Source organism: Berghia stephanieae, chromosome 3, assembly GCF_034508935.2.
Source record: "Berghia stephanieae isolate SIO BIC M18660-M18661 chromosome 3, UCSD_Bste_1.3, whole genome shotgun sequence".
NCBI classification, from domain to species: domain Eukaryota; kingdom Metazoa; phylum Mollusca; class Gastropoda; order Nudibranchia; family Aeolidiidae; genus Berghia; species Berghia stephanieae.
The window spans coordinates 48,128,568-48,155,453 of NC_088362.1; the positions used below are offsets into that span (position 1 = coordinate 48,128,568).

At 35.1% G+C, this 26,886-nt stretch overlaps 2 protein-coding genes across 3 annotated transcripts in view; one reads left to right on the forward strand and one right to left on the reverse strand.

Annotated features, from left to right (window-relative positions):
* Nucleotides 1-3,673: 3,673 nt before the first annotated feature.
* Nucleotides 3,674-24,900, reverse strand: LOC144967895 (putative RNA-binding protein 19). Its single transcript, XM_078905643.1, has 21 exons — nucleotides 24,797-24,900; nucleotides 23,991-24,182; nucleotides 22,965-23,120; nucleotides 21,286-21,372; nucleotides 20,397-20,475; nucleotides 19,656-19,727; nucleotides 18,848-18,972; nucleotides 17,812-17,887; nucleotides 17,117-17,305; nucleotides 15,618-15,672; nucleotides 14,615-14,711; nucleotides 13,764-13,874; nucleotides 12,562-12,762; nucleotides 11,431-11,658; nucleotides 10,675-10,767; nucleotides 9,962-10,028; nucleotides 9,404-9,539; nucleotides 8,487-8,600; nucleotides 7,389-7,497; nucleotides 5,842-5,965; nucleotides 3,674-5,574 (listed from the first exon to the last, which is right to left on the reverse strand). Exons 1-21 carry the CDS (start codon nucleotides 24,833-24,835, stop codon nucleotides 5,495-5,497), a joined length of 2,430 nt encoding a protein of 809 aa, XP_078761769.1. The 5' UTR covers nucleotides 24,836-24,900; the 3' UTR covers nucleotides 3,674-5,494.
* An 890-nt stretch (nucleotides 24,901-25,790) lies between these two features.
* The window catches only part of LOC144967896 (carboxypeptidase M-like), a 59,200-nt gene continuing 58,104 nt past the window's right edge, over nucleotides 25,791-26,886 (forward strand). The window contains exon 1 of one of the 2 annotated variants that reach the window (XM_078905644.1): nucleotides 25,791-25,943. The gene's annotated coding sequence lies outside the window, so the exon portion shown is untranslated. The remainder of the gene's footprint in view (nucleotides 25,944-26,886) is intronic. The other variant, XR_013644478.1, reaches the window with a different exon arrangement.

The following is a 26,886-nucleotide window of genomic DNA, read 5'->3' on the forward strand; positions in this document are numbered from 1 at the left end:
CTCGGGTCTTTATTATTGCTTTTTGCCATCCGCGTTTATGAGTATTTCTCACTAAAGTGTATGGACGTAGCCATCGTTATGTTATAGCCTGATGCTGACCAAAAAATGACGTCAAAATGCGTCTTTTGCCAAAAAAGAAAACAAATCGTGAGTTGTATTCAACAGTTCAACCAATGAAATAAATAACTTGTTTCCTTGAGCTCTACTAACAACAACTCACTAAGCGGTGCAAAAACCAAATAATGACGTCAAACTGCCAGTCCTTTTGGATTTCAGTATCAGGCTATAACATAACGATGGCTACGGCATCAGGCCATAACTTTACGAAGGCCACGGTATGAACCAGACTATAAAATTTCAAGGTTACACACAGTTTTGTGTGTTGGTCCTTTATACTTCCGGACGGCAGTGTTGTGAGCTTCTAAGCCAAGCGCATACCATCTATAGACACCTAGATAACCCCGCCTCTCGGACAGTCGCCATAATGTAATCAATGGCAGAGATTGGTAAAATGGTATTACAACCGGCGGTAGATGTTTAAGTAAAACGCTCATTAAAACTAAACGCCTGAACAATCGTGCAATCACATAAAAATATGTGTAACCTTAGACGTTTACAGTCTAATTGAGTGAATAGATAGTATGCGCTTGGCTAAGGAGCTCATAACATTGCCATCCGGAAGTATAACTGGCCAACACACAAAACTGTGTGTAACCATGATCGTTTATAGTCCGGTTATTACAGTTTAGTGAGAATTACTCATAAACGCGGATGGCAAAAAACAATAACAAAGACCTGAGTGACGTCATCTTCGAACTGTCTATAGAGTGAGCACCAATCACTCAACGAGTGGTCGAAAAACAATAACAAAGAGCATCGTGATGTCAACTTCCTCCATTCTGTTGTGTTACCAACCAGTTAGGCTTGTTTCTGCAGTCTTGAGGATGTGTCACAAGCTTCAGTTTCGATTGGTCAAAAAGTTACTAGTTAATTATTATATGGGGGTGGGGTCCCGATAACTTACTTGGTAAAATACTCGCTTCACATGTAAAGGGATCTAGATCGATCCTGGGTGAAGTCAAGATTTTTCCGACCCCTTCAACCCCGCCCCCCCCCCCCCCCCCCCCCCCCCCCCCCCCGCTGTCCACCCAGCAATGTTTGGGTTAAATCTTACGGAAAGCACTTTCCGAGACCTATCCAAAGGGTAGCAAGCAATTGCTATTGTCCTTTTCATGCTATAGAAACCAGGATAAATTCCGGTTCCATGAGCCTAATGGCTCTGAAAGACAACTATAATATTATTATACTGTATATACGCTAATCCCTTTAAAAACGGTAGACGTCCCTTCAAGCTGTACTATACTCTACCATTGCATTGTGGGGATCTGGCACTAAACAAAGCTGCCAAGGCACCGGCTGGTTCGATCCCTCCAGCGACACTCGCCGGTCAAGGTGCCCTGGTTACAAAAACTTACTGATGGTGTCAAAAGTGTAAAAACCGGGAACGGATTAGAACTTTGTTGTGATTCGATTCGATTCAATCGTCATATTAGTGGGTGTTTTTAATGAGCCTAAAGGTGCTTGCAACACTTAACGGTAGCATCAGCGCATATAAAGTTTTAGATTTAGAGGTCAATGCCTTCCAACACTCTTGGATCACAGGTACCTGAAAAATAAAAAGACGAAGACGAAGTGGAATAACAAAAATATCCCAGCAGTAATCTACCCTTGTGCCCAGACTAAGCCCACCCGAAGACTTGCATAGATGATGTCATGGATTCAGGCCGACGTGTACTTATTTGCAGGTCTGATAACCCAAATTGTTATGAACTCAAAGTTGTAAGAGAAACAACAACAAAATTTCATATTACAACAATGTTAAAACAAGCCCATAATGATAGCGTTCGGTAATCAAACCTGCAATTACAAAAGAGTCACTCAGATGATTCCTAACACTAACACTAATACATATTAATCCATGGTCACTCTGAGAGGTGATTTATTTACAGGGGAACTTTCTTTCACAGATAGAGACATGTATTCACAACTATTTCCCTTGAGTGGTTCTAAGTGAGGAGCAAGGCAAAACCAAACCACTTTAGATCAAGGAAAGAAAGTAAAAGAAAAAAGAACAACTCGAAATTCCAACTACCCATTTGAAACAACAACAAAACAAGAAACCCAGCATTTAATTTTGAAATCCCCCACTCAAGAAGATCATCTTTAATCTTTCTTCCCCTCCACCATCCGACTTTGGAACTCCTACCAACCACATGTTAACAAGCCCTTTCGACCGATGACTTCAAAAAATTGCTTCCTGCTTTCTTCTATAACTCCTGTTACTAAAAAGACGGCCACACAATCTTCAGCCTGAAACTTTGGCCTAAATGGAGGAAGAAGAAGAAGAAGAAGAAGCACACAAGGGGAATTGAGGACCCTAGCAACCGCCAACCTGATGAAGGTGCTAGTGTTGTAATGCTGAAAAAGAAGCATTATGTTGTTTTGTGTTTTTAATGAGTTAATGAAGTGAGTAGGAAAGTGCCAGAAGACAACAGAGAATAAAAACTTCGTAGCGGCAATGGGGGCTCGAACCCGCGACATTTTTCGTACAATAACTCTGCCTGGCCGGGGAGATTGTGACTCTACCGTATGAGCTATACGAGCCCCCATCGCCGCCGCAAAGTTTGTATTCTCTGTTATCGTCTGGTACTTTCCTACTCACTTTATTTCTTGTTATTATCAACGTAAGTGCCTGCTCCACTCACTTTTCTGAATATGGCACTTGCGACACTTTACTTTCGGTCATTTCAGCAACAGTAAAAAAGGAGAAGATGAGATGGTTAAAAAAAAAAGTATAGATTCACAATAAAAGCACTCGAGAAAAGGCAAAACAAGGGAACTGGATCAACAAACAGAGGAAGATTCCAAGAGCAAGGTATCAATGTGCTTTGTTTGAGATCACATTAAAGTCCCATCCAGACACAAGCACACAATCTTATCATAATTGTTTGTTTGTTTGTTGTTTATAATTTCAAGGGTTTTACGGCGCTTGCAACACATTAGGTCAAATCAGCGCCAGTAAAAAGGAAGAAAATGGGATAGTAAAAAGTTCTAGAATTACAATTAAAGCACCCAAGAAAAAGTAAGACAGAGGGGAATTGGTTCATAAACGGAATTATCGAAGTACTTAGTTTGAGATCACCTAAAAGTCTCACCCATACACAAACACATGTCCACACTAAGAGGAACACACTCAAATGTTTACAAATCATATATAATATGTAAACGAAACATAACACATAGCATAACAGAGAGGTGATTTACAAGGGAAAAAACATCATCTCCCAAAAAACTATACATTTGACTGTTTCCCTCTCTCAGCCAGGAATAGGACAAAACCAAGAAATCTCATTCCAAGACAACGAGAGAAAGCAAGTTGGAAAACAGATATAGGGGGATAGAAGACGCAAAAAGTACCTCCCTGCCCACAATGGGAGGTCAGGAACCCCATCATTAAACAAATGTCTGATGTCAACAGGAATCAATCATGTCGTCCATAGTGAGCAGCAGGACTCAAACTCAGGGCTTTCCGAGTCACAGTGCAATGCTTAGCAAAGTAAAGGAAAGGAAAGGAGAAATTACAAGATTTATTTAATTCAAATTCATATATGCATGCTTTGAATAATTTATTCAATCATTTATTAATTCACTTCTTTTCAATGATTATTGGTCATGAATATTATGGTATGGAACAAACTGCTGACACCTTATCCTCTAAAAGATAAAATAAAATGTTCATATTATCATTGTTTGTCTTAAGGAGTTTTACCGTGCTCACCAAATAATGAGGCAATTTCAGAACCAGTAAAATCTTTATAGGATTAAAATCTAATATCATTACTGATTTAGTTATTTTAAATTAATAAGTGTAATGGCGCTTGCAACTTTTTATGTCATTTACTAGCAATAATAATAATAATAATAATAATAATAATAATAATAATAATAATAATAATAATAATAATAATAATAATAATAATAATAATAATAACAATAGTAATGATAATAATATTGCAAAGCATAACCATGACTTTAGACATTTAAGAAATTGTTTTGTTTGTTTTTAAGTGTTCTACGGCGCTTGCAACACAATAAGGTCATATCAGCGCCAGTAAAAGCAAGAAAATGGGATAGTAAAAAGTTCTAGAAGACAAAGGGGGATTAGCTCAAATAGGGAACAGATGTAGATTCCAAGAGCACACTATCAATGTACTTAGTTTGAGATCACGTAAATGTCTCATCCTAACACAAGCACACACAGGTCCCTGCTAAGAAGAACACACTCAAAAGTTTACAAATTATATGTAAAACATAACACAATGCATAACAGAGAGATGATTTACAAGAAAAAAAATATCATCTCCCAAAACCCTAACTATACATCTGACTGTTTACCCTCCCAGCAAGGGTATCCATCCGGCTAGGGTCAGGAAAAAAACCCAAGAAAGTTTCATTCCAAGACAAAGATAGAAAGCAAGTTGGAAAACAGATATAAGGGGATAAAAGACACTGTAAGTACCTCCCTGCCCACTATGGGAGGCCAGGAACCCCATCCAGCGCATTTAAGAAAAAGATAGATGGACTTCAAGCTCAGTGCTTGCATCAACCCTGGATTAAAGACACCTAAGAGAGAAAATGACAAAGGGGAATAGTTATAGGAAAATCCCAGCAGCAATCTAATCGTGTGCCAATCCTTCGGCCACCCAAAGTCTCACATAGACGATGACACAAGATCCTCGCAAAAAGGGAGACAATCAGATGGTTCCTATTACTTAATATACAAGCGCAAAGAGAGATGATTCACAAGGAGAAAAAAAAGTGATCGCCTCTCAAAGAAAAAGACGTCAATGCACCTTCGACTATTTCCCTCACAGATAAGGTCTTCATTGAAGGTCTGGGCAAGACCAAGTCCAATACAAGGACAGAAAGGGAAAATAGATTAGAGGGATAGATGACCTTACCAGCAGCTTTTCAGATTAAAAAAACTTGGTGTACTTACACCGTTTCATATAATAAATGTTACAATTATAAATTTCATGACATCAGATAACATTATTGATACAGATTTCATTAAAACAACATCAAAAGATAAGATAAGCTTTGTTCCAAACAGCTTCGTTCTTCACTTCCCCCCCCCCTTCTCTCTCTCTCTAACACTCACATAGAAATGTAAATCCACATATAAGCAACCCACTGCCTCAATCTATTTGTATGACTGGGTGAATGAAACACTGAAATGTGAATTTAAACTTAAAAATATAAATAATAAGTTTTGAGTTAAAGTTAGTTACTTTCATTGATGAAACCTTTTCAATTGCAAATAAAAGAATCAGATTTTTAGACATTCTGATGATGATGACTTTAACTTCAATTTTCAGTGTCTCTGGTTCACCAGTATGTTGCAATGTGTCAAGTCAACATTTCAACAATCCTCTCAGTTATTCATATCGTCACCGCCACGGCCATCCAAATTGCTGAGGATTGACGACCTTTTCAGCTTTTTTCGAGGTCCATCTGTGGAGGGTTTAATAAAATTGATCATCATTTATACAGAACACGGTTTGTTTTTAAAAAGTTCTAAGAATAACCTTCTCATAACACAAATACAAGTTACATATCAAAACATACTAATAACTAAGACGAAAAGACTAAGCTGGCAGAAGGTGAAATATTATGATACTGTACAGATTTTTTTCATGCTTCAGTATTGAATTGACCTAACGATTTTTAGTGTTAGCATTTATTTTCATTATTGAAAGCCTAACCCTATTAAAGACTCACCATCGTAAAAGTTTTGTGCTGTCTTTCTGCGCAGATCTTCCAAAGATTCCTCTTCCTCTGCCCACTCCAACACCAACCGACGGCCATATAAATGGGTGGAGTGGCACAAGGCATCAAATGCTCTCTAAAATAAAATCAACAAACAATAGAGTAAATAAAACATATTTTTCAGTAATTAAAACAAACACATTCCATCCATTAAAAAATCTTTTTTTTTGTGCCTAAAGTAATATGAAATTTAAGACAATACAAAAAAAATCTTCAATAAAATCTGAAATTTCAGACAAGAACAACACTGACTTACGACGAGAAGACAAATCTTATATACGTCCTAATAAATACACAATGTGCATGAAAATCCAGGGAAGAGGTAAGTGCATTTATTAGACATTTATAGAATGTCGATTTTCATGATAACCCAGTTACCTTATGCATTGTTTCCTATATTTTATATGATTGTTTTATCAATCTGGCATTAATTCTCTTTGCGACTCAGATTATTATGATGACCCCAATTGCCCAGGACATTGACTTGGCATTGACACGAAACAGAACAGCAAGTGTAATATAAAAATTAAAGTAAAAGCACCAAAGAAGATAAAAACCTGAAAAGGTGTGTATGAAATACACGTGAGCACAGTTTCCTAAAATACCTGAGGACATGGAAAACAGTTTTAGGAAACCATAGTTCCCAGAAACCGTTCACAAAGAGGAATACGGAAAAAAATTTGAGACATTTGAAAACTGTGTGTTTGAGGAAACCATTCTTGAGTGTAATTCCATATTTTCAAATTTGAGTGAGTTGAAAAGAATACAACTTTAAATTGTACCAGCTCTCATGTAACCTCTACGGTGAACTGTTATGTAAATGTTGCTACTCGAAGCTCGAAGAAATAAATAACAACGAGAAATTGAATGTAAGCTTCAATTTAAGATACGAAAACAGATAAAATGGATGTTTCTGGTTTCCCCTTTATCAACAAAAAAGGATGAATGAAACACTACAGACGAATGAGATAATGTGGCTGTGGCATTGTTAAGATGAATGCAAAAACATTGATGGGCAGGAAATGTGGTGAAATGTTAGCATGTCTGACCAGAAATCAGGAAGTCTTAGGTTAGATCCCCAGTTGATGCATGCTATTTTTTTTGGGAAGACTTTTTTCTTGTATGTTGCTTTACTTTCAACTTTTCATGGCACAACTTCTTACACACTTTTTTATATTTAAGATCAAATCAATGCATAGCATTCCTTTCCATCCACACCAAGAAATCTCTTCACAATTATCACAGAGCATTTCAGGTGGCCGGTCCCATTCTTCATGTTAAATGTTGATGTTGGTTTGGGGCCCCTTGTAAAGTATTTTGAGCACATTTGGTGGATATTGTACAACATAAAAACCCACTTTTTAGAAAAGAAAACAAAAAACAACATAATTTTTATAACAGACATTATAAAATATGAAGGAATAAAATATTCAATGGAAAATTAAATAAAAACATTTTCATAAACACATTTTTGTTTTATCCTGTTTGTCATTACAAACCTTAGCATCTTGCTTGGTGAGAAAATCAACAAAAGCAAAACCTCGATGTGGGGCTCCAGTTCCTTGAAGCTTCTTGGGCAGGCGAACAAATTTCAGCTCTCCAAACACTCTGAGGATATAAAATGGTACAGATTAAAAATCAACAAACACATTTAAATAGAATCCGCTGGACTTTGAAAATCAGATGGCAAGACAACATTTCTAACATAGAATTATGGAAAAAGTCAAACCAAGAACCTATCAGCACACAAACGTAGGAGGAAATGGAGATGGGTCGGTCACACCTTGAGAAGACCAGGAAGCAACATTACCCATCAGTCCCTCTATGGAACCCCCTAGGGACACGTAATGTTGCACGTTCGAAACAGACATGGAGGCACTCACTATCTGATGAACTGAAGATGGCAGGCCTCACCTGGGAGGCTACCAAGAAGATTGCCAAGGACAGAGGCAGATAGCGAACGCTCATGGAGGCTCTATGTTCCACAAGGAGCAAAGAAGATTAAATTTTAAAAAGAAAAAGATTTAATAGAAATAAAAGTAATAAAATGTGTTAAGTAAATTTCAAAATCAATATTTGGCTGAATATAAAATTATTCTAAATTAAATGTATTTATTAGACAATATATTGTGATAGAACATAAAAAAGAATATGGATAAGATTCTCAAAATTTTTAAAAGGACTCTCATAATTCTCTGGGGTTTTTTTAAAGCGCTTTGATTTTTTGGTGCAAAACAAAAAAATAGGAAAAAAAAATAGCTTCATTAATTCCTCCAAAAAAAACCCCCAAAAATCCCAAAAGACTTAAATTTTAAACAACACAAGTTTTAGAACTAAAGGGAGACGAGGTGACCGGGGTCAATTTCCGTCTAATGTCACTGAACACATTTTACTCCAATAACTCTAATACAATGAACAAAAACATTAATGGCAAATTTAGTTGTTGATGTCCATTTCAAATAAAACTAAACTAAATCTAAGTGTAAGTAATTAAAATGTCATGCAATGCTAAAACTAATAACACCAAAGATATTTTCATACAAAGGTGATCAGAACTTCATATTTTGATTAACTTTTTAAAGAACAGGTTTCCTCACTTGAATAATTCCTCAATCTCCTTCCTCTTGGCCTCAAACGGGATATTTCTCACCAGGATTTTAGTGTTTTTCTGTTTGGTCTCCACCTGCTGCTTACGGCCACTTGCTGTAGGCCTGAATGCAAGGGAAAAGGAAAAGAAACGAGTTAATGTACCTTTACCAGCAGACACACAAAAAAAAAAAGAAAAGAAAGAAAAAAAACGACAAAACAAGTTCCAGCCTTGTCAATGAAATGAAGCCTGTATTTCCTTTAAAAGGTTTCAGGAAACATTATTTTGATGAAAAAAACCTAAAAAACTGCTAATGCGAAACAAACTCTCTTTGAGCATATAAATTAATTGTCTCTTGATCTCAACATTAAAAAAAAATAAGTTATGGAAACCGATGCATATCTCGCTGGAAAAACTTTAGAACATCTGTTATCTCTGAGATTTGAGATTTCTTTCTTCAATGCATTCTTTGAAACTTACACATTTAAATTAACTGTTTTAAATTTAAACTACTTGATGACGAAAAAATCTTTTTCATCCAGTTTTTCTCCTTTCCCAGATTTCCTAATCACATTGACAAAATTATAAGTGTTTTATCATAAATCGAGGATGATAAACATTTCAAAATTTTCAAAATTCACAGATTTTGAGGAAGAAATGCAGAAAGGTAAAAAAAACCCCCTGTAATCTCATTTTAAAAACAACAGCTGACAACTGTGCATAGTTTATGACACTCCCAAGACTAGTGTTGATGCTTTATTTCTTACTTCCCTTTCCTTTAGTGAAAATGTTCAAATAAAGAAAAACAGCAAACATTAATTCTTCAAATAACATTTTCCTAAAACGCTGAGCAAATCAATAAAACATTGATGTGAATAATTTACAAAACCGACCAGACATAAGATAGAATCATTATCAAAAACTCACTGTGTGTTGCGGTCAGACATCTTAAGTTCCAAGTTATGACCTTCAAGTTTGGACTTCTGGAGGTTTTTCAAGGCCTCTTTGGCATCTTTCTTCTTCAAGAACTGGACAAACCCATAACCCATGGACAGGACTTCACCTGATATCAGAATAATAATAACAATAACAATAATAATAATAATAATAATTCTTATAATTATACGACTACTACTACTACTAATTATTATTATCATTATTATTATTATTATTATTATTATAATAATCCTATATGTATAGTCAAACCGACAATACTGTAGCAATTACTTTGAAACATTAACATACAAATATCCACTATCCCTTACTACCCACTCCTTCCTGGATGAATATGGGGTGGTGGGAAAGGATGGGGAGGGGGATAGAAAATAGATCGTGACATTATACCACTGAAAAAATGAATTAATTTCAGTCAAATACTCTACCTACCTAAAGAGAATTGTTTTTTTTTTTTTAATTATAAGATATCTGAAACACAACCAAGACAAAGAAATAAAGCTATTGAAAATAAATAACTTATAACCTTACCTGGCTTTTCTGCATTTTTTTTCTTTGCCACTGTTGCAGAAACAATAGTTCCCATTTTCTCAAAATGCTGTGGACAGAAGGAAATGAAAGACATTCTAATAAAATTGAAACAATCTTTATAAAATAATATAACACGCTTAAAATTAGATTTTAAAAAATATCTAGGTAAGAATACCTCAAGCATAATTAATTATAAAAACATTTAATTTCAAGATAAATTGAATATGGCAAAATATTCAAAAAGTACAAAGTAATATGTCCAATATAACAAACGAACAAAAATCCTAATGAATACAGAAATATAAAAATAAATGAAAAAATAAATCAATCAATCGATAAATAACTATATGAATATACTTCAAATTTGTACATGGATTTGGCTTTGACATATTGTGTGTCAAAATGTGTTGAGTGGAAACGTCATGGCCTGAACATGTAACACTGCCCCCCCCCCCCCCCCCCCCCAAAATAAATTTAAATTAAAAAAACAAAGAAAAAAAACAATGAAAAACAACTCGAACAATGCAAAAATGACAACAAAATACAAAACAGGTTCAAACGATAAACACATAAACACCAGATCAAGAAAATAGAACAAGATGTAGAAAAGTCACCGTCACAACTCAACACAAATAACAATCAAACAATAAAAAATACAAAACAAACACATTTTTAAAAAAAGAAAAAGACAAATATAGCAATTCTGATCAAACCTTTTTCAGATCTTCATCTGTTGTCTTGAAGCTCAAGTTCTTCACAAAAATAGTAGCACAAGTCTCAGCCTCAGGCTCAGCTTCCCCATCAACCTGAATTCAAGAAAGAAGTCAACAGATTATAAAATAAACATCAACCTTGAAACAAAAGACTTAGAGCTCAACCCATGCTGGTTCTTCATCAAAACCCACGGATCCAAAGTTTATCCCTTTTCTGCATTGTTAATTGAAAATATCAATTGCTTGCCATCATTTTGATAGGATGTTATCATATAGTACGGTCATCCCTGTGCAAGATAAGACATCCTAACAACATTAGGCAAATGTCCTCCTATACAGTGTTCTCATTACAAAGATGACCTTTAACCTTTGTCAAATGGCTTGGGCAATTAAAAAATATTTTATTTTTTTTTAAATGCAATACGATAAGTGTCCTAACCCATTATCAGAGAGCTATTGCAGACTTTGAAATGACATTGGCCCATCAAATCCAATTTAGTTGTGGTTAACTTTTTGTGTTGCTTTTTTTGTTTAGTTTTTCATTAGTATTCTCATCTTGTAATTTCAAAAGCGTATCTTTCCTTTGGATTAATGAAGTCCATTTGAATTGGAGTTGTAACATTACCGTGATAATTATGGTATGTGACGCAAATGGTGAGTATTTTATTTATTAATAGAGTATTATATTTCTCAATTAATTTTCTGTCTTAAAAGGAAAACTTATAAAACTGTATCCTGATGAAAAGAAAAACAAACCTTTTCTTCTTCCTTCATTCCATCAGATGTCTTTCCAACCTCCGCTCCTTCTTTTTCCTCCTTCACTTCTGCCTGCTCTTTGTCTTCCTTGTTGTCCTCCTCCATTGCTTCCTCCTCTTCCTCCGGCTCCTTTAGGTCGTCCATCACCTCCGCCTCCATACCCTTTGCCGACGATTTGGAGAAGATTCCCATGGGGGCCCACTCCAGGTAGAGAGGGATAGAGCGAAACTGGTGGGATGAGAAGAATAAACCGTGACAATTTATGAAAAATACATTAGCTCTAATGGCAGAAATTTAATATTAATTTAATTACAGAAAAAAAGAAATAATGACAAAAAGAAGAAAAACCAAACACATTTTTTATCCGTTTTAAAAAAATTAGCTACTGCAGTAAAAATCATAACAGTAATAATAATAATAATGACATGGATTAATAATAATAATAATAATAACGTAATAATAATAATAATAATAATAATAACGTCATAATAATAATAATAATAATAATAATAATAATATCAAAAGCAGCATCTCGAAAAAACAATAAGAAATAAAACATATTGTGTACTTAACCCATTGCTTGACAGAACACCCGATTGCAACTGGTGATTCTTCATAGCTAGTTCTTGTCATAAATGATTAAATCAACCTCTTTTTGTACATCTTCGGGAAATATCAAAGTTTAATTTCACTTCTAAATATTTTTTACAGCTAGTCAAGTTGAAAAAGTATGAAATTTGAGAAAAGTTGCTGGAAATCACCCGATTTACTTCAAATAAAGATTAAAATGCTCTGGGGAGCAAATTCTTTCAGAATGTTTTTTTTTAATGCAAATCCAAAATTTTCACTTTCCAACTAATTATGTCATGCACTGACACATTTCTGGAGCTCATGGTTTCAATGAGAGAACGAAACTCAGAGAATCAAACAATTCATTAAAACAACAAGAGACGACTCCAGATATTAGCCCAATGTGGAAAGGTCTTTTGTAATTATTCTTTGTCCACCAATCAAGGGACACCAATTTGTTAAAAGATTATAGCATTGAAACTGAACTTCAGTAATATAACTTAAATGGAAACAAAACAAAGGTAAATATTAATTTTGGCTGAAATATTATATAGACTTTACCTTAGAGAAATTTAGCTTGGAAAATCCAATTTTGGCTTCAGACGGGTCCAGATATTCCACAATGGCCGTCACTCCCAAAGGAGGTAATAAAACACGTTTGACTGTTCCATATTTGTTGAAAATTTCTTTCAGTTCCTCATGTCTAACTCCATTTGGAAGATTTTTTACTAAAAGGACAGTTTTACTTCTTTTTCCTGCAGCCTGGTAAGCGAGAGAATTACAAGATTATTGCATTTTTTTCAAAATTAGATTCATGTTATAAATCATGTTGGAGCACAATAATAAGCAAAGTTTTAAATATTCAAAAAATATAATAAAATAACAACAGCAATAATAATAACAACAATTTATTATTACCACTATAATAAATAGACCTGTAAATGAGCTCTATAAAAATTGACTGAAACTGAAACTCTTCGTAATTCGTCGTAGCGGTAAAATCCAAAGAATCAAAATTAAAGGTAAACAGCAAGCTCACTTGAGCAAAGCAATGGCAGAAAACTAATTTGCGTGGGATTTAATTAGGCTACTTACCATTGATCCTTATAATTAGGTACCCAATCAGTGAAGAAACTTAGGAATGGTCAACCAGTTGGTTTACAACATGAGGCAATCGAGATGTGCTTGTAGCAATCATTTAACTTTCGATTTGAAGGTGTCTACATAACGAACTTCCGGTATTCGCACTTTTCTTTTTCATACTTATCCTGTCCTTCAAGTAAATGTGGTCAATTTTGGCTTAGACGAAACAGTGAAATTTATCGCTCGGCAGCTCAGTTAAAATTGGCTACGACAGGCTTGGAAAGTGAAAAAATAATTTCACAAAGGCTGTGTGAAAATACACTGGGGTGTGTTCAGACACGGCAATTCTAAAAAGCGTCGCTTAGCCTTAGCAATATATCCATCGTTAATATAAATGGCCCATGAGCTATGCGTAGCGCTGTGGAACATTCCTAATTAACTTTACAGTCATTCGACTACGATTCATGAATTCTTTCTTTATTCAATTCTTTCTTCCCTTTTTAAAAATATTTGAATTTGACGAATTGACTGAGAATTTACAGGTCTAAATAAACCATTATTATAATAACCGAACCAAAGAGATCAATACATTCTTGCATTTTTCTATCTGGGACTCCATCATGCAAAACCTCAAATTTTTGTCTTCCTACAAAACCTTCTCCCAATTTGTCGTTACTTGCCTGGCTAAAGCTGTCCAAGGACACTCCGTATGATAGAAGAAACTGTCGGGTTTCTGACACGATCTGCGTCTCTCCCAGGGCCATCCTCACTCCCAGACTACCTTTACTTGACTGTTTAGAGACAAAAAAAAAAAAAAGATAAATCATAAGATCAAGTTTTCCATTGAAATTCTCTTTCACCAAGATGTCAACTGAAAGAATCATTATCTTTTAATGTAAAAAAAATCCCCAACAATACTGGAGCATTTATATAGAGCGATATCCACTAAACGTGCTCAAAGCGCTTTACAGGGCTCCTAGCCAACAGCAATACTTAACATGTTGGACAAGACATGACACCTGTTAGGCAATAGTACAAAGACAAATCTGTAAACGGCCAGGTACTCATTTAACACCTCAGACAATGTCAGTAAAGAGCTTTTTTCCAAGGACTCAACTATGCACTGCTCAGAATGGAACTCGAACCCAGTACCTTCAGATGCAAAAGTGTCATATCACAAGACAACATATTATCCGTTAATAAAATTTTATGGACTAACATAAAATACATTCAAGATACTCATTAAAAAAATATAAAACATATCAAATATTTTATAAATTTCTTCCATTTTTTTTTTCAACATCATGAATAAGCTAACTTGGCCAAGGTGAGTATGTCTGTAGATAGGCATTAAAAAAACCCCAACAAAATATGATCCTATTGAATGTTGCATGAACACTTCAACAGAAACGTGCTTGATTAACTAACACAAGGACCAAACATTTTTATATTCAAAATTTCTTAATATTCAGATACTACACTTCTAAAAAAAAAAAATCAACAATATAAAAAGTTACAACAGACAACGCACATCATCTAGAATATTGCTTTTATCAACATTATATCGCTCGGCCATGATGTCAGCTACTGCATTAGCACCAAGAAACAAGGAGTTCCAATTGTGGGAACTGTGGAGAGAAAGAAAATTTATGACGAGTATGAGATGTGTGATTAAATAATGGAGATTGAAACATTCTTATGTAACCCAGTCTTACCAGTCTTACGAGACAAAGAAAAAAGTTGATATAGTCTTCTGCATTTCGAATTTACTAATAAATTTTAAAAATAGGAGAAGTTCTTCAGAGCCATCAGACCCATAGAGCCGGAGTTTAAATAGCTTGAAACGGACAACAGCAATTGCTTACTACCTTCTGGATGTGACACTAGTCTATCGCAAAGTACTTTTAACTAGATCTAACAGAACCAGGTACCCAATCACTGCTGGGTGAACAAGGGGGTCAGAAAAAAAAATCTCGACTGCACCTGGGCCCAATCTCGGTCCCTTTTGCATGTGAAGCGAGTGCTCTACGAACTGAGCTGTCAGGACCAATTAAACCATTGTAAGCCAATCAAAGAAAATATCATACATAGACTGGGGACATAGACAGATGATGATGAGGGAGGTGGTGGTGCCGACGATGAGAATGATAATGGTAACAATTTTTCTCGAATAATAAAATGGAATAAAATTCTGGAAAAAATAGCAGGCAATTGGGGGAAATCAGGAATGAGAACGAATATCAGGAATTTCCCAATAGAATCAGGAGAGTTGGCCACTCTGCAACCCCCCCCCCCCCTCCCCCACACACCTTTCTGAAAAACAAAACAATAAAAAAAATATACTGTAGTATGGAAACAAAATAAACAAAAAAAATAATAATAAATAAACAAAAGGCTGAAGCCATAAGTTCTTATAACAATTTAATGGCGACTGCCTGATTCAAGAATCTTTTTCTAATAAAGATCTGAGTTATTGCCCTTAAAAAAAAAAACAATTAACAAAACAAAACCATCACACAAAAAAACATGCAAACCTTGACCCCTTGGCCTTTTGCTCCAGGTCTTTCTTTTTCTTATAAGATGATTTTTCTGGACAAAATAGACAGGATAAGATATAATTAGTCCAAACAAGTGCAGCTTCAATTCAGGTTTTAAAAAAAATATAAAAAAATCATGAGGGATTGTTTCTGCTTCTTGCCATTGTTGGTTTTAAGTTTATATTTTCAAGGATTTTACGGAACTTGCAACACATTGAAAAAATTCTTTTTTTTTTGGAGCTTTTTTATTTAGTGCAATATTCACTAAACATGCTCAAAGCACTTTACAGGGGGTCCCTGGCCAACAGCAACACTTAACATGTAGGACGAGACATGACGCCTGTTAGGCGATATTACAATTTTTTTCGGACAGAGACAACGCGGTTTACTGCCAGGTACTCATTTTACACCTGAGTACGGTGAGAGAATGTGAGTTAAGAGCCTTTTCCAAGGACTCGACTATGCGCTGAGAGAGGCTCCAACCCAGTATCTTCCGATCCGAAAGCGAGTGTCATACCACTAGACCACATAGCCGCATTTAGTTCATTTCAGCGCCAGTAAAGTGGAAGAAAATGAGAGTGAAAAAATTCTACAATAACAAGTAAAGCTACCTAAGAAAAAGTAAGACAAAGAGGACTGGATCAAATAGGAAACAGCTGTAGATTCCAAGAACGCACTATCAGTGTACTTAGTTTGAGATCACCGAAAAGTCCCATCCAGACATAAGCGCAGGATCCCACTAAGAGGAATACACTCAAATGTTTACAGAATATATCCAAAACAGAATACATAACAGAGAGATGATTTACAAGGAAAAAATAATCTCCCAAAAGTAATACTAAACATCTGACGTTTCCCTCTCAGCTAAGGATTCAAGCAAGGGCCAGGACAAAACCAAGTAATCCCATTCCATGACAAAGACAAAAAGCAACTCGGAAATCAAATATAAGGGGAGAGAAGACACAGCAAATGACCTCCTGAATGATTACAAAAAAATTGATGTAATAATCACAGGGAACTATTCTGTTTTTCTTTAAGAGTTAAATGATACATGGAATGCTTTTAGGTCACAAGGGTGCCAGTAAAAAGGAGACGATGGAAAATTTAAAAAATGATTATTCACCTGATGCTTATCTTCTACAAGCAAAATATAAAAAAAGACAAAAGGAACATAAGTATATACCAGGGGCAATCTAGGCACATCAGTGTTATGTCTAATCCTACAAGTTAAATTTTGCTGTTGGCTTAGCATCACATTCCGTGGATATTGCTCATAAAAGCCAACATTTTAAAATTTTGTTCTATGCTAGACATTTGGTGTTAAGCTCACGATTCATAAAACGTCTGTTATTATTCAAGTAAGGAAATGTAACCAATCTATAATTCTGTCATTTTCCCCTCTTTAGTTACCAAAAATAAAAGATTATTTTGACACGAAAATGACAAGAAAAGCACAGAGTCATCTGAGTATAAATAAGGGTAAAGTAGTTCCCTACCTTTAGACTCCTCCTCCAGTTTGAGGTCCTTGCCAGGCAAGATGTGTAGAATGCGTCCGTGTAGTGTTGTGTGGTCTAAAGCCTGGAAAGCCTTCCAAGCGTGCTCGGGGAACACATATATCACATGGGCAAATCCTTTGGGCTGCTTTGTTAGAATGTCTACTGGAACAGTCACTTCTGCTAGAGGACCTGAAATAAAAATCTTTCCATATCATTTTTCTGAAATAGAAATGTTTCCATATCATTTTTTCATGAAAAGATATGATAGAGAATAGAGAGAGAGAATTTTTTTTTCCAAATGAATGTGAAAATATAAGTGGTTAGAATTGTTCTTCGAACAAACTTTATTTTTATTCCTGCAAATAATGACTTCCTTCACATACAGACATGTCATCTGTTAAAACAACTTGCAGCTGAAATATGCTGAAGGAGATATAGCCTGTGACAATTGGCCAGTCAGACAAAATAGTCACAATTTGGCAAAATCTGTACTTATAATACTGAAAAAATCCCACTACAATAAAAGACGGCTGCTAAATTGGCCTTTTATATTGGAAAGTAATGACTGTGACAAGCCTCTAGCAAGCTATATCCTGTTATATTAAACTAAACAATACCTTGCAATTACAAGGCAGAGTTACAAGATGAGTGCTTGGCAGTAGAGATAATAGACAAACAAGGTAAATAACTCTTACCAAATTTGCCAAAAACTTCCTCCAGTTCTTCCTCTGTGACTCCGTAATACAAATTCCTCACAAAGAGTCGACCAGACTAGAAAGAAAGAAAATTATTTTTTTAAAATCGGTCTTTTAATCACATGATTATTTCATTTTTAGAGTTCAACGAAACTTGAGTTGTTTTGATATCACATAAAAAATTTTAAATTTCAAAATCAAAACTTTTCAAATCAAAACAACTCTGCCTACACATTTTGAGCAATAAGATGCCCTGCTAGAGGCAGCTACACTTCGCATTATTTCTTTGTTTTCTCTTTCTATTTCACTATTTTTTTTTTTTTTTTGTGTGTGTGTGTGCTGATCAAAATCCTAATAAGATAATTAATTAGTTTTATCAATTCCCATCTTTTCACAGTACATTTTCCTAGTGTTTTTAACATTCCATAATGTATCTATTCATTTATAAATTAAATTTTCACTTTCATTCAGCTCATCCTTTGTATTAATTCTTTACAGGACCGATAACCCAAATTGTTGTAATCCCATTGCTGTAAAGGAAATATCTTAAAACTAATGCAAAATATTTCCCATCACAACAATCATAACTGAAGCTCATAATTGTATATTGCAGATAAATGAGCGTGGCTTCATCAAAAACACTGTAAGTATCCAACAAATAATCTTTCCTCATTCAAACCTAACCACTAACCATGACTGTTGATGCACATGGTGAATGAATATGAAGAAATTAAGGGGTGGGGAGAAATGAAACATATAAAGTGAACTTTGTTATAGTGTGAAATCCTACAATTTGTTAGAAGGGGCCCAAAACAGACAGTATCAGTTAACAAAGAGCTATTACAAGTTTGTTTTTTAAATTGACAGATACAATGTTATTTATTATTGGCCACTTAAAATAATTGAAGAATCGAGTAAGTAAAAAATAACCACTTTGAGAGAAAAAATTGGACGAAAGCGTGATGCAAAACCTTTTAACTCTATCGATAAAACAAAAGTGTTAGATAAAATTATAAATGAAGAATCTAGAGTTTACATCTTCAATGCTTTCAATGTCTTGTTTCTTTCCTTCCTCTGCTTTCATCACCCAGGCAGGCGGGTTGTAAACCGTTTCTGGCTCTTTCTCCTCATTCCATTTCTTTAAGAATATTTTTTTGTCACCTGTACCAAAGAGAAAGAAAAAAATAAACCCCCGTCACAATCACAATAATAATAAAATATCATCATATCAAGTAAGATCTTTAACATAGACATCATCACCATTGTATTCAATATTAAAAAAAAAAAAGAGAGAAAGAAAGAGAGAGAGAGAGAGAGAGAGAGAGAAAGAGAGAGAGAGAGAGAGAGAGAGAGAGAGAGAGAGAGAGAGAGAAAGAGAGAGAGATAGAGAGTTGGGAATACCAAAAATATTGAGTAGAATATTCCTCTCATGTACCTTATTCAAGTTTGGTTGCTTGCGGATGTGTGATTTATTATTTTTTAAATTTATGTCGAAATTGATAAAATTCAGATGCTAAAATTCACTCCCCACTTTATTTTCTAATTAACAAAGTTGTTAATTGCACACTTCACTTGTTTATCCACGTAATTTATTTCTTATTCTTGCTCATTGACAAGTACAATATTAGCATTATCCATTTTTGTTTCATTTCTCTTTGATTTGTTTGATGATTATGAGGACAGGAACAGCATTTTCAGATGCAAGGTTGTAATCACAAAACTATACTTTTTGAATATCTTAAATGTTTTAAATCAGGCACCGTCCGGAGGAGAGAGATAATTTTTTTTCATTTTGAGAGGTTTGGCGAGTGCCCAATGTTATGATAACAACCATATCAACGTACCTATGTAGTTCTTGTTTCTCATCATGGCTTGATCAACTTCCTTGGCGGTAGAGAACTCAATGTAAGCTACACCTGAAACAGAAAATGCTCCATTGCTTTACATTGCAAAAATGAAATGTACTTTTTGAAAATCCTTGTAAAATACCCTGCAAAGTGAAAAGAAACAGGGGAATATATTCCTTGTTCTTCCCAAGGTTAAATGCACACCTGCCACATGCAAAAACAAAAATCTGTATTCCGTTCCACAAAAATCTCGATTTCAATTGTTAAAAGTAGATATAGACTCAACAAGAATATTACTATTTGCATCGTGGATAGCTCATACGGTAGAGTCACGCTCTCACCGGCCAGGCGGAGTTGTCATACCAGTAAGGTCGCGGGTTCAAACCCCCATCACCGCAGTGAAATTTTATTCTCTATTGTCTTCTGGCACTTTCCTACTCACTTCATCTCTTTTTACTATTTTAATCCATATGTATGAATTCTGTAAACTTACAAAATGATTGAAAATTGGTGTAATTTTAACTATTTGGTCAATAATTTCACTTCTGCACTCTTTTCATCATTCAAATCTGATAGAAAAATCCAAATTTCTTGAAAAATAATTCACACTAATCTTCTACTTATTCAGGAATTTCAAAGCCTTTTACATTGCTTCATTTTCTCCTTCAGTAGCCCACATGAACCCAAATTGCACGAAGTTATCTGGTGACAATGTTACAACTGGACCATAGTACTTACCAATTGGTTTCCTCTGCGCATTTCTAGGAACTTTGATGGTTTTAGGCTTGAGTGGTTTGAAAAATTCTCGTATGGCTTTCTGGTAACAAAATATTTAAAAATATATATATTAGACTTTGTAATTGAATCAATTAGCCCCCAATGCTGTTGTACAGATCTCTAATTAAACACTTGTAAACAGTCTTAGGCTTATGTCAATACCTAACAAACGAAAGATGGCACATAACATGACAGGACATTTGGATAAAACCAGAAACTACACCACTCTTGAATCAGGGTTGCCTAAGGAAAGGTACGACAAAAGGGGATAGTAGTTTGTGCGGATATGTGGTCTTGTGGTATGACACTCGCTTTCGGATCGGAAGGTCCTGGGTTCGAGCCTCGCTTGGCGCATAGTTGAGTCCTTGGAAAAGGCTCTTTACTTACATTCTCTCACCGTACTCAGGTGTAAAATAAATACCCGACCATTAACAGCCTTGTCTCTGTCCAAAAAAAAATTGTAATATCGCCTAACAGGCGTCATGTCCAGTCCCAAATGGTAAGCGTTGCAGTTGGCCAAGGGCCTCTTGTAAAGCGCTTTGAACTCAATTTAGTTACAAGTAAATCCCAGCAGCATCTATTCCTACGACCAGCCTAGGACCACCCAAAGGCTTGAACAGGCAAAGACATCAAAGTCTTTTCTTTCTTTTAGATATGGGGGGGGGGGGAATCATCACACAGAGAGAGAGAGAGAGAGAGAGAGAGAGAGAGAGAGAGAGAGAGAGAGAGGGAGAGAGGAGAGAGGGAGAGAGGGGAGAGGGGGAGAGAGGGAGAGAGGGAGAGAGGGGAGAGAGAGAGAGAGAGAGAGAGAGAGAGAGAGAGAGAGAGAGAGAGAGAGAGGGAGAGATACCTCTGAAGAGTGGCCTGTCAATCCCTTCATTTTGATAAGAAACTGTTTTTCCTCCTTCTTCGGCTCCTTTTCTTCCATCTCTTTCTCCTGTGAATAATAATAATGTCGTTTTAAATATTACACGACACTTTATCCACATGTACACCATTGATAACTTCACTATTGACACATTGGAGGCAAAATTAAATCTTACTTTAACCTGACAACAGATCAAACCATTTTCACTAAGAACAAAAATGAAACGTTGAAGCCTGAATATTTTATCACTAATACCTTATAGAGAGTATGCGATAAAGACTAAGGGAGATAATTTCTGACATTTTACACGGTTCAGTCCCTTGATTAACGTATAGGTTTCTTTGAAATGGAGACCAATGCTTTCAACACAATGGACACTGTATCGAAAAAACGCTACAAAGAAAAAATTGAATGTATGAAAGAGATTGATCCATATGACATAAAATCGGAAAACTGGACAAAAACTTATCAAGACTTATCCTCCAATCACGTACCATCATATTTTTATCTATCTATCGCTATCTATCTATCTGCATGTCTGTCTATCTACCTACCTCCCTATCTATCTATCTGGCAGATATGAACTAGTTCCATTTGCATACAAGATGAGTGCTCTTGCTGTTCCTTAACAATATGTATGCAGGCCAAATATGGAACTAGAATTCACACAGCCTAACACTCAATGCATGGGTCAAAGTTCGTAAGACCCATTTTGCTTACAAGAGGAAACTAAAAAATTTTTAAATCTTGTGTTTTAAACTTGCACATACATTAACCCATTTAAATGTGCAATGGTTGATTATTACCAAATGGCAGTGATGACGATGTGCTGGTGGTTGTAGTTGAAGTGGTGGTGATGATAAAGATGATGATGTGGTGGTGATAGTTAGGAGTAGAAGTGTTTGGTAATGTTGATGATGATATATTGGTGGCTCAGTCGTTTTACATGAAGATCATGATGGTATGGAGATAATGATACTAAAGTAGTGGTTGTAGTAGGGGTAGTAGAGTAATGTAGATGTAATATTGATGCTGTGGCAGTGCTGGAGGTAGGTGGTCAAGTGGTAGTGCTGGAGGTAGGTGGTCAAGTGGCATTGTAGTCCACTTTGAGCCATTCTGGATCCACTTCTAGTTCAAGCATCATCCACAATATCTTATTTTTTGTTATTCATTATCATGTGGAGTTTATATCTGCCATGGTATATAAAATAAAATAAAGATCTGAACAAAGTGTATATGAAAGGTGCCAGAAAAGCAAGAAAGAAAAATACAAGAAAAAAAAACATCCTGAAAAATCAGTCTTCTGAGGTTTGATCCCCAGCTGAGGTAGACTGATTTTTTATGATGGTCTTGTTCTCCTATTTTTCTTTCTTTCTATGTGTGACACCTTTCATATACACTTTTTCAGATCTATCTTATACTGGTGCCTGCTCCTTAATTTCTTTATATAAAATAAAGGTTACAGGACCATAATTTTTTTATGATTTTAAGGAAAAGAACTAAAGGGAATTTATAACGGCCACACGATGCACAGAATGTAATACAATCCTGCTACCTTTAAATTGCATGATTGAAATTTTTTTTTAAATCAAGCAAAAATACCACCAAACCAACCCTTGTTTCGGTGTTGACATCAAATACATTCCATACAATTGATTTACCTCCACTTGCTCATCGTCATCATCTTGGTTTGGCTTGCCAGATTTTTCCTTTGCTTTCTTTTTCTGCTTCTGATCCTCCTTGATTTTGATGTTGACTGTCGAATACTTGCTCCATGGTCTTACATCTGAGTTCCCTACACCTCTGGCTAGTTCCACCTGTAGAAATTTTTTAATATAATAAAATAATAACATTTTAGATAAACATTGAGCGTTTATATATTGCAATATCCACTATAAATGTGATCAAAGAGCCATACAACTGTTCCAGATCCAACAGCACCACTCAACATGTAGGACGAGACATGAAGCCAGTTAGGCAATATTACTTTTGTTACGGATGGAGACATTACTGTTATTGTTAACAGCCAGGAATTATTTTACACCTGAGTATGGTGAGAGAATGTCAGTAAAGAGCCTTTTCCAAGGACCTAACTATGTGCTACTCTGAGCAGGACTGGAAACCAGGACCTTCTGATCTGAAGACAATGTCATACCACAACACCACATAGCCACAAATTGTTGTTTTCCAATAAAACAAACATAACAGACAATCAATTTGATCCATTTCAATTTTTACGGCCATCAGGCCCAGAATGACCTATCACCTTTGATCGCTCAAAAATAATATACCCTTTGTTCATTTCGGACCTCAAACTGATTAAAATATGCAAAATCACAACAGTTGCTGAGTCTACAAGCCCATGAAGATACAGTATTATCTCAGTAACTGTTACATGACATAGAAAATAACATTTTTACCCTCCAAACAGTCATTGTTTTATTAAATATTACTTTCCATTAGATCTTATTATAAAATATTAGACAAAAGCATCCAGTCGCATATAAAATTTTCAAATATTAACAGTCTTCATCAGGCCCTCTGTTTGTTATTTGAATACTCTTAACAAACCCACTTCACAATAAAAGGACTAGAATATGAAGTGGAGTTTGAAAATTGAACAACCCCTCCCCTCTTACCCTTCCAAAAAAAAAACTGAGACAAATAGAAGAAGAAAACACTATCACCTGTATCCTTGAAGTTCCAATAAAAGTTTTATGAAGTGTTGATTTGACATCTTCGGCATCCTTCTCTGAAGTAAATCCAAGGAAAGCAAACTTGCGAAAGACTCCATCACGTGTGAATTTCAGGGTACAATCAGTGACTTCTACTGATGGGCTTATTTTTTTTACATGGTCGGTAAGTCTTTCTTTAGTAATCTGTGAAAATTTTCTTAAAATGATTAATCCAAGACATCAAAATCAAATCGGATTTTAAAAAATGCTCTCAAAAAATCTCAAAATTTTATGAAAAAGAAAAATCGACCAGAATGCATAATTTCAGTGATGAATGCTTTAACTTTTTTAAATTTTAAGCATTTTACATATGTAAATATGTACATAAAACATAGGCAGTGGCTAGGTACACGGTAACCGGGCACCTAGCCTCAGGATCTACGTACACGGTAGCATCGGTAATTGGTTTGCCGCTACAATACAAGCAATGGATGGACCTCGCTCTAGTCTACTGATGAGTGCCCTATCTATAGGCTATAGGTTACATTTTTCCTCGCATTCTCATTGCAAATTTACTAAAATTTTCATCGACGTAAAAGAGACGAGAGAAGAGAGATTTTAGATTAATATCATGGTCATAGGCATAGTCCGTGGTCATAACCATCAGTGGAGACACTTTCTTACTTCGTCTCGTCCACAGTCACAGGTCACAGTGACAGTCGTACTCTAATAGCTCTATGACTGATACATAATTCCTGGCTTGATATAGAACAACGTAGAATATTATCGTAGCTCACTATTTTATTTGTTTTAATTACCTGTTTTGGAAGATTCTTTATAATTATTCGCGACGACATGTTGACATTTCAGAGATTCGGTTTCTCATTTCACATGGTAATGTTGATTTTCTGAACTAAAATATGTAGCTAATTTAGATGAAAGTAATAACAGTAAAGAATTCTTTCTTCGTTCCAAGATGTTTTCGGAAATTAATACCGAAGTTATATTCTTTTTACAGATTAATTTGTACGTGCCTAAAGTTGAAATATATATATATATATATATATATATATATATATAATATATATATATATATATATATATATATATATATATATATATATATATATATATATTAAAACATTTCTTGGCACCAAAGAAAAAATTCACCCTTTAAATTTTAATTGGATCTAAATTTTTAAAGAATAAAATTATTTATCTACGAGTCATGATTTAAAGAGTGCATGGGAAAAAGATGCCAGATTATCTTTGATGAAAATGCCAAACAAGTTGTATACCAATACGTCTTTATGGTATGTTAAAATAATGCAATGTTTAAGCTTCGTGTATAGGAAGGTTTTAAGACATCACATTTTCTGGGGGTTTTTTTTAATGGAATGCAAATCTTTATTTCCTTACCACGCATCCATGAAGATTTCACTTTGTCACGCAAGTTTAGATGTGAAAATTTATTAAACTTTGTACAAGTATTTTGTATGTGTATAAAAACTAGGTAAAATTAAGCGATTTTAATTTTTTTAAATGTCCAAAAATGCCCCCCCCCCCCCCCCCCCAAGAAAGCAAATAAAATAAATAATAATAATAATAATAATAATAATAATAATAATAATAATAATAATAATAATAATAATAATAATAATAATAATAATAATAATAATAATAAACTCAATTTTCCATGCCAAAGAGTTATAAAGAACCCATTATTTCATTTTTAAATTTGGCATTATACACCCCAAATTGTCATTTCTAAAAAAACCAAGACAAGACAGGTCACTCTCTATCTCTCTCTTTCATTTCTACTTTCACTTTCATTCATTCTCTCTGTGTGGCCTAGTGGATGATTCGAGTGAACTGTTTTCTTTCGTTTTCTCTAAAGGTTTTTCACCTTTCACTTCAAAATGTTGTATTGCTTATCATGGGGAGTCGAAGTGCAAACTGCCTGACGTGAGTAATGACGAAAATTTCTTTAATTGTAACTTAAAATTTCAAAAAGTAATGAATGAATGAAAATTTAAAAAAGTAAAAAAGGTTGTTAGTTGTTAGTTTGGGAGGCCTTCCGAAAGCTCCTACACATCCCCAGTATTAATGTTCTAGTGGGGGGTTTGGGAGGGGAGAAACTTTCTAAATTATTTTAAAAAGTCTCCCCCTTCCCAAACCCCCAACTAAAACATTATTTTTAAAAATTTTCTCCCCTCCCAAACCCCCTACTAGAACATTAATAACTGGGATGTAGGAGTAGGAGCTTTCGGAAGGCCTCCCAAACTTTCTAAATTATTTTAAAAAGTCTTCCCCTTCCCAAACCCCCAACTAAAACATTATTAAAAAAGTTTCTCCCCTCCCAAACCCCCTACTATAAAATAAATACTGGGGATGTAGGAGCTTTCGGAAGGCCTCCCTTAGACTCTGTGACTGCAAAAACGTAGTAGTTCTCTGTTGGAGTAGTGCGAGCTCCATGGCTGGGATGGGTCCAGATAGCCGAGTGCAGAACACAGAATACTAGGTAAAATTTTTAATAGTAACATAAGCAATAATGTTACTTACATTTCTGTCTTGCTTGCGGCTAGTCTTTGTGTATATGTGCGATTTGAAGGCATCCACAGATTTACATGTGACCACACTGTCATCCAGCTAGTTCCAGTCCTTGATTTTATGAATAAGGATTGAGTGTTTGTACTGGTTTGTTGTTGCTGGTGGTATAACCTTGAAGTTGAATCTTTTAGTTGTCCTTGTGCAACTTGTGTTTACAGTAAGTTGATCAAATTCCACCACAACCAGTGCCTTGACAATCTTCAATAACAGGATGAGTCTCGTTTCTCTTCTTAATCTGAAAGCTTGCTCCATCTAGTTGGTTCAACATCTCTGTAACATTGCTAGTTTGCTGGTAGTC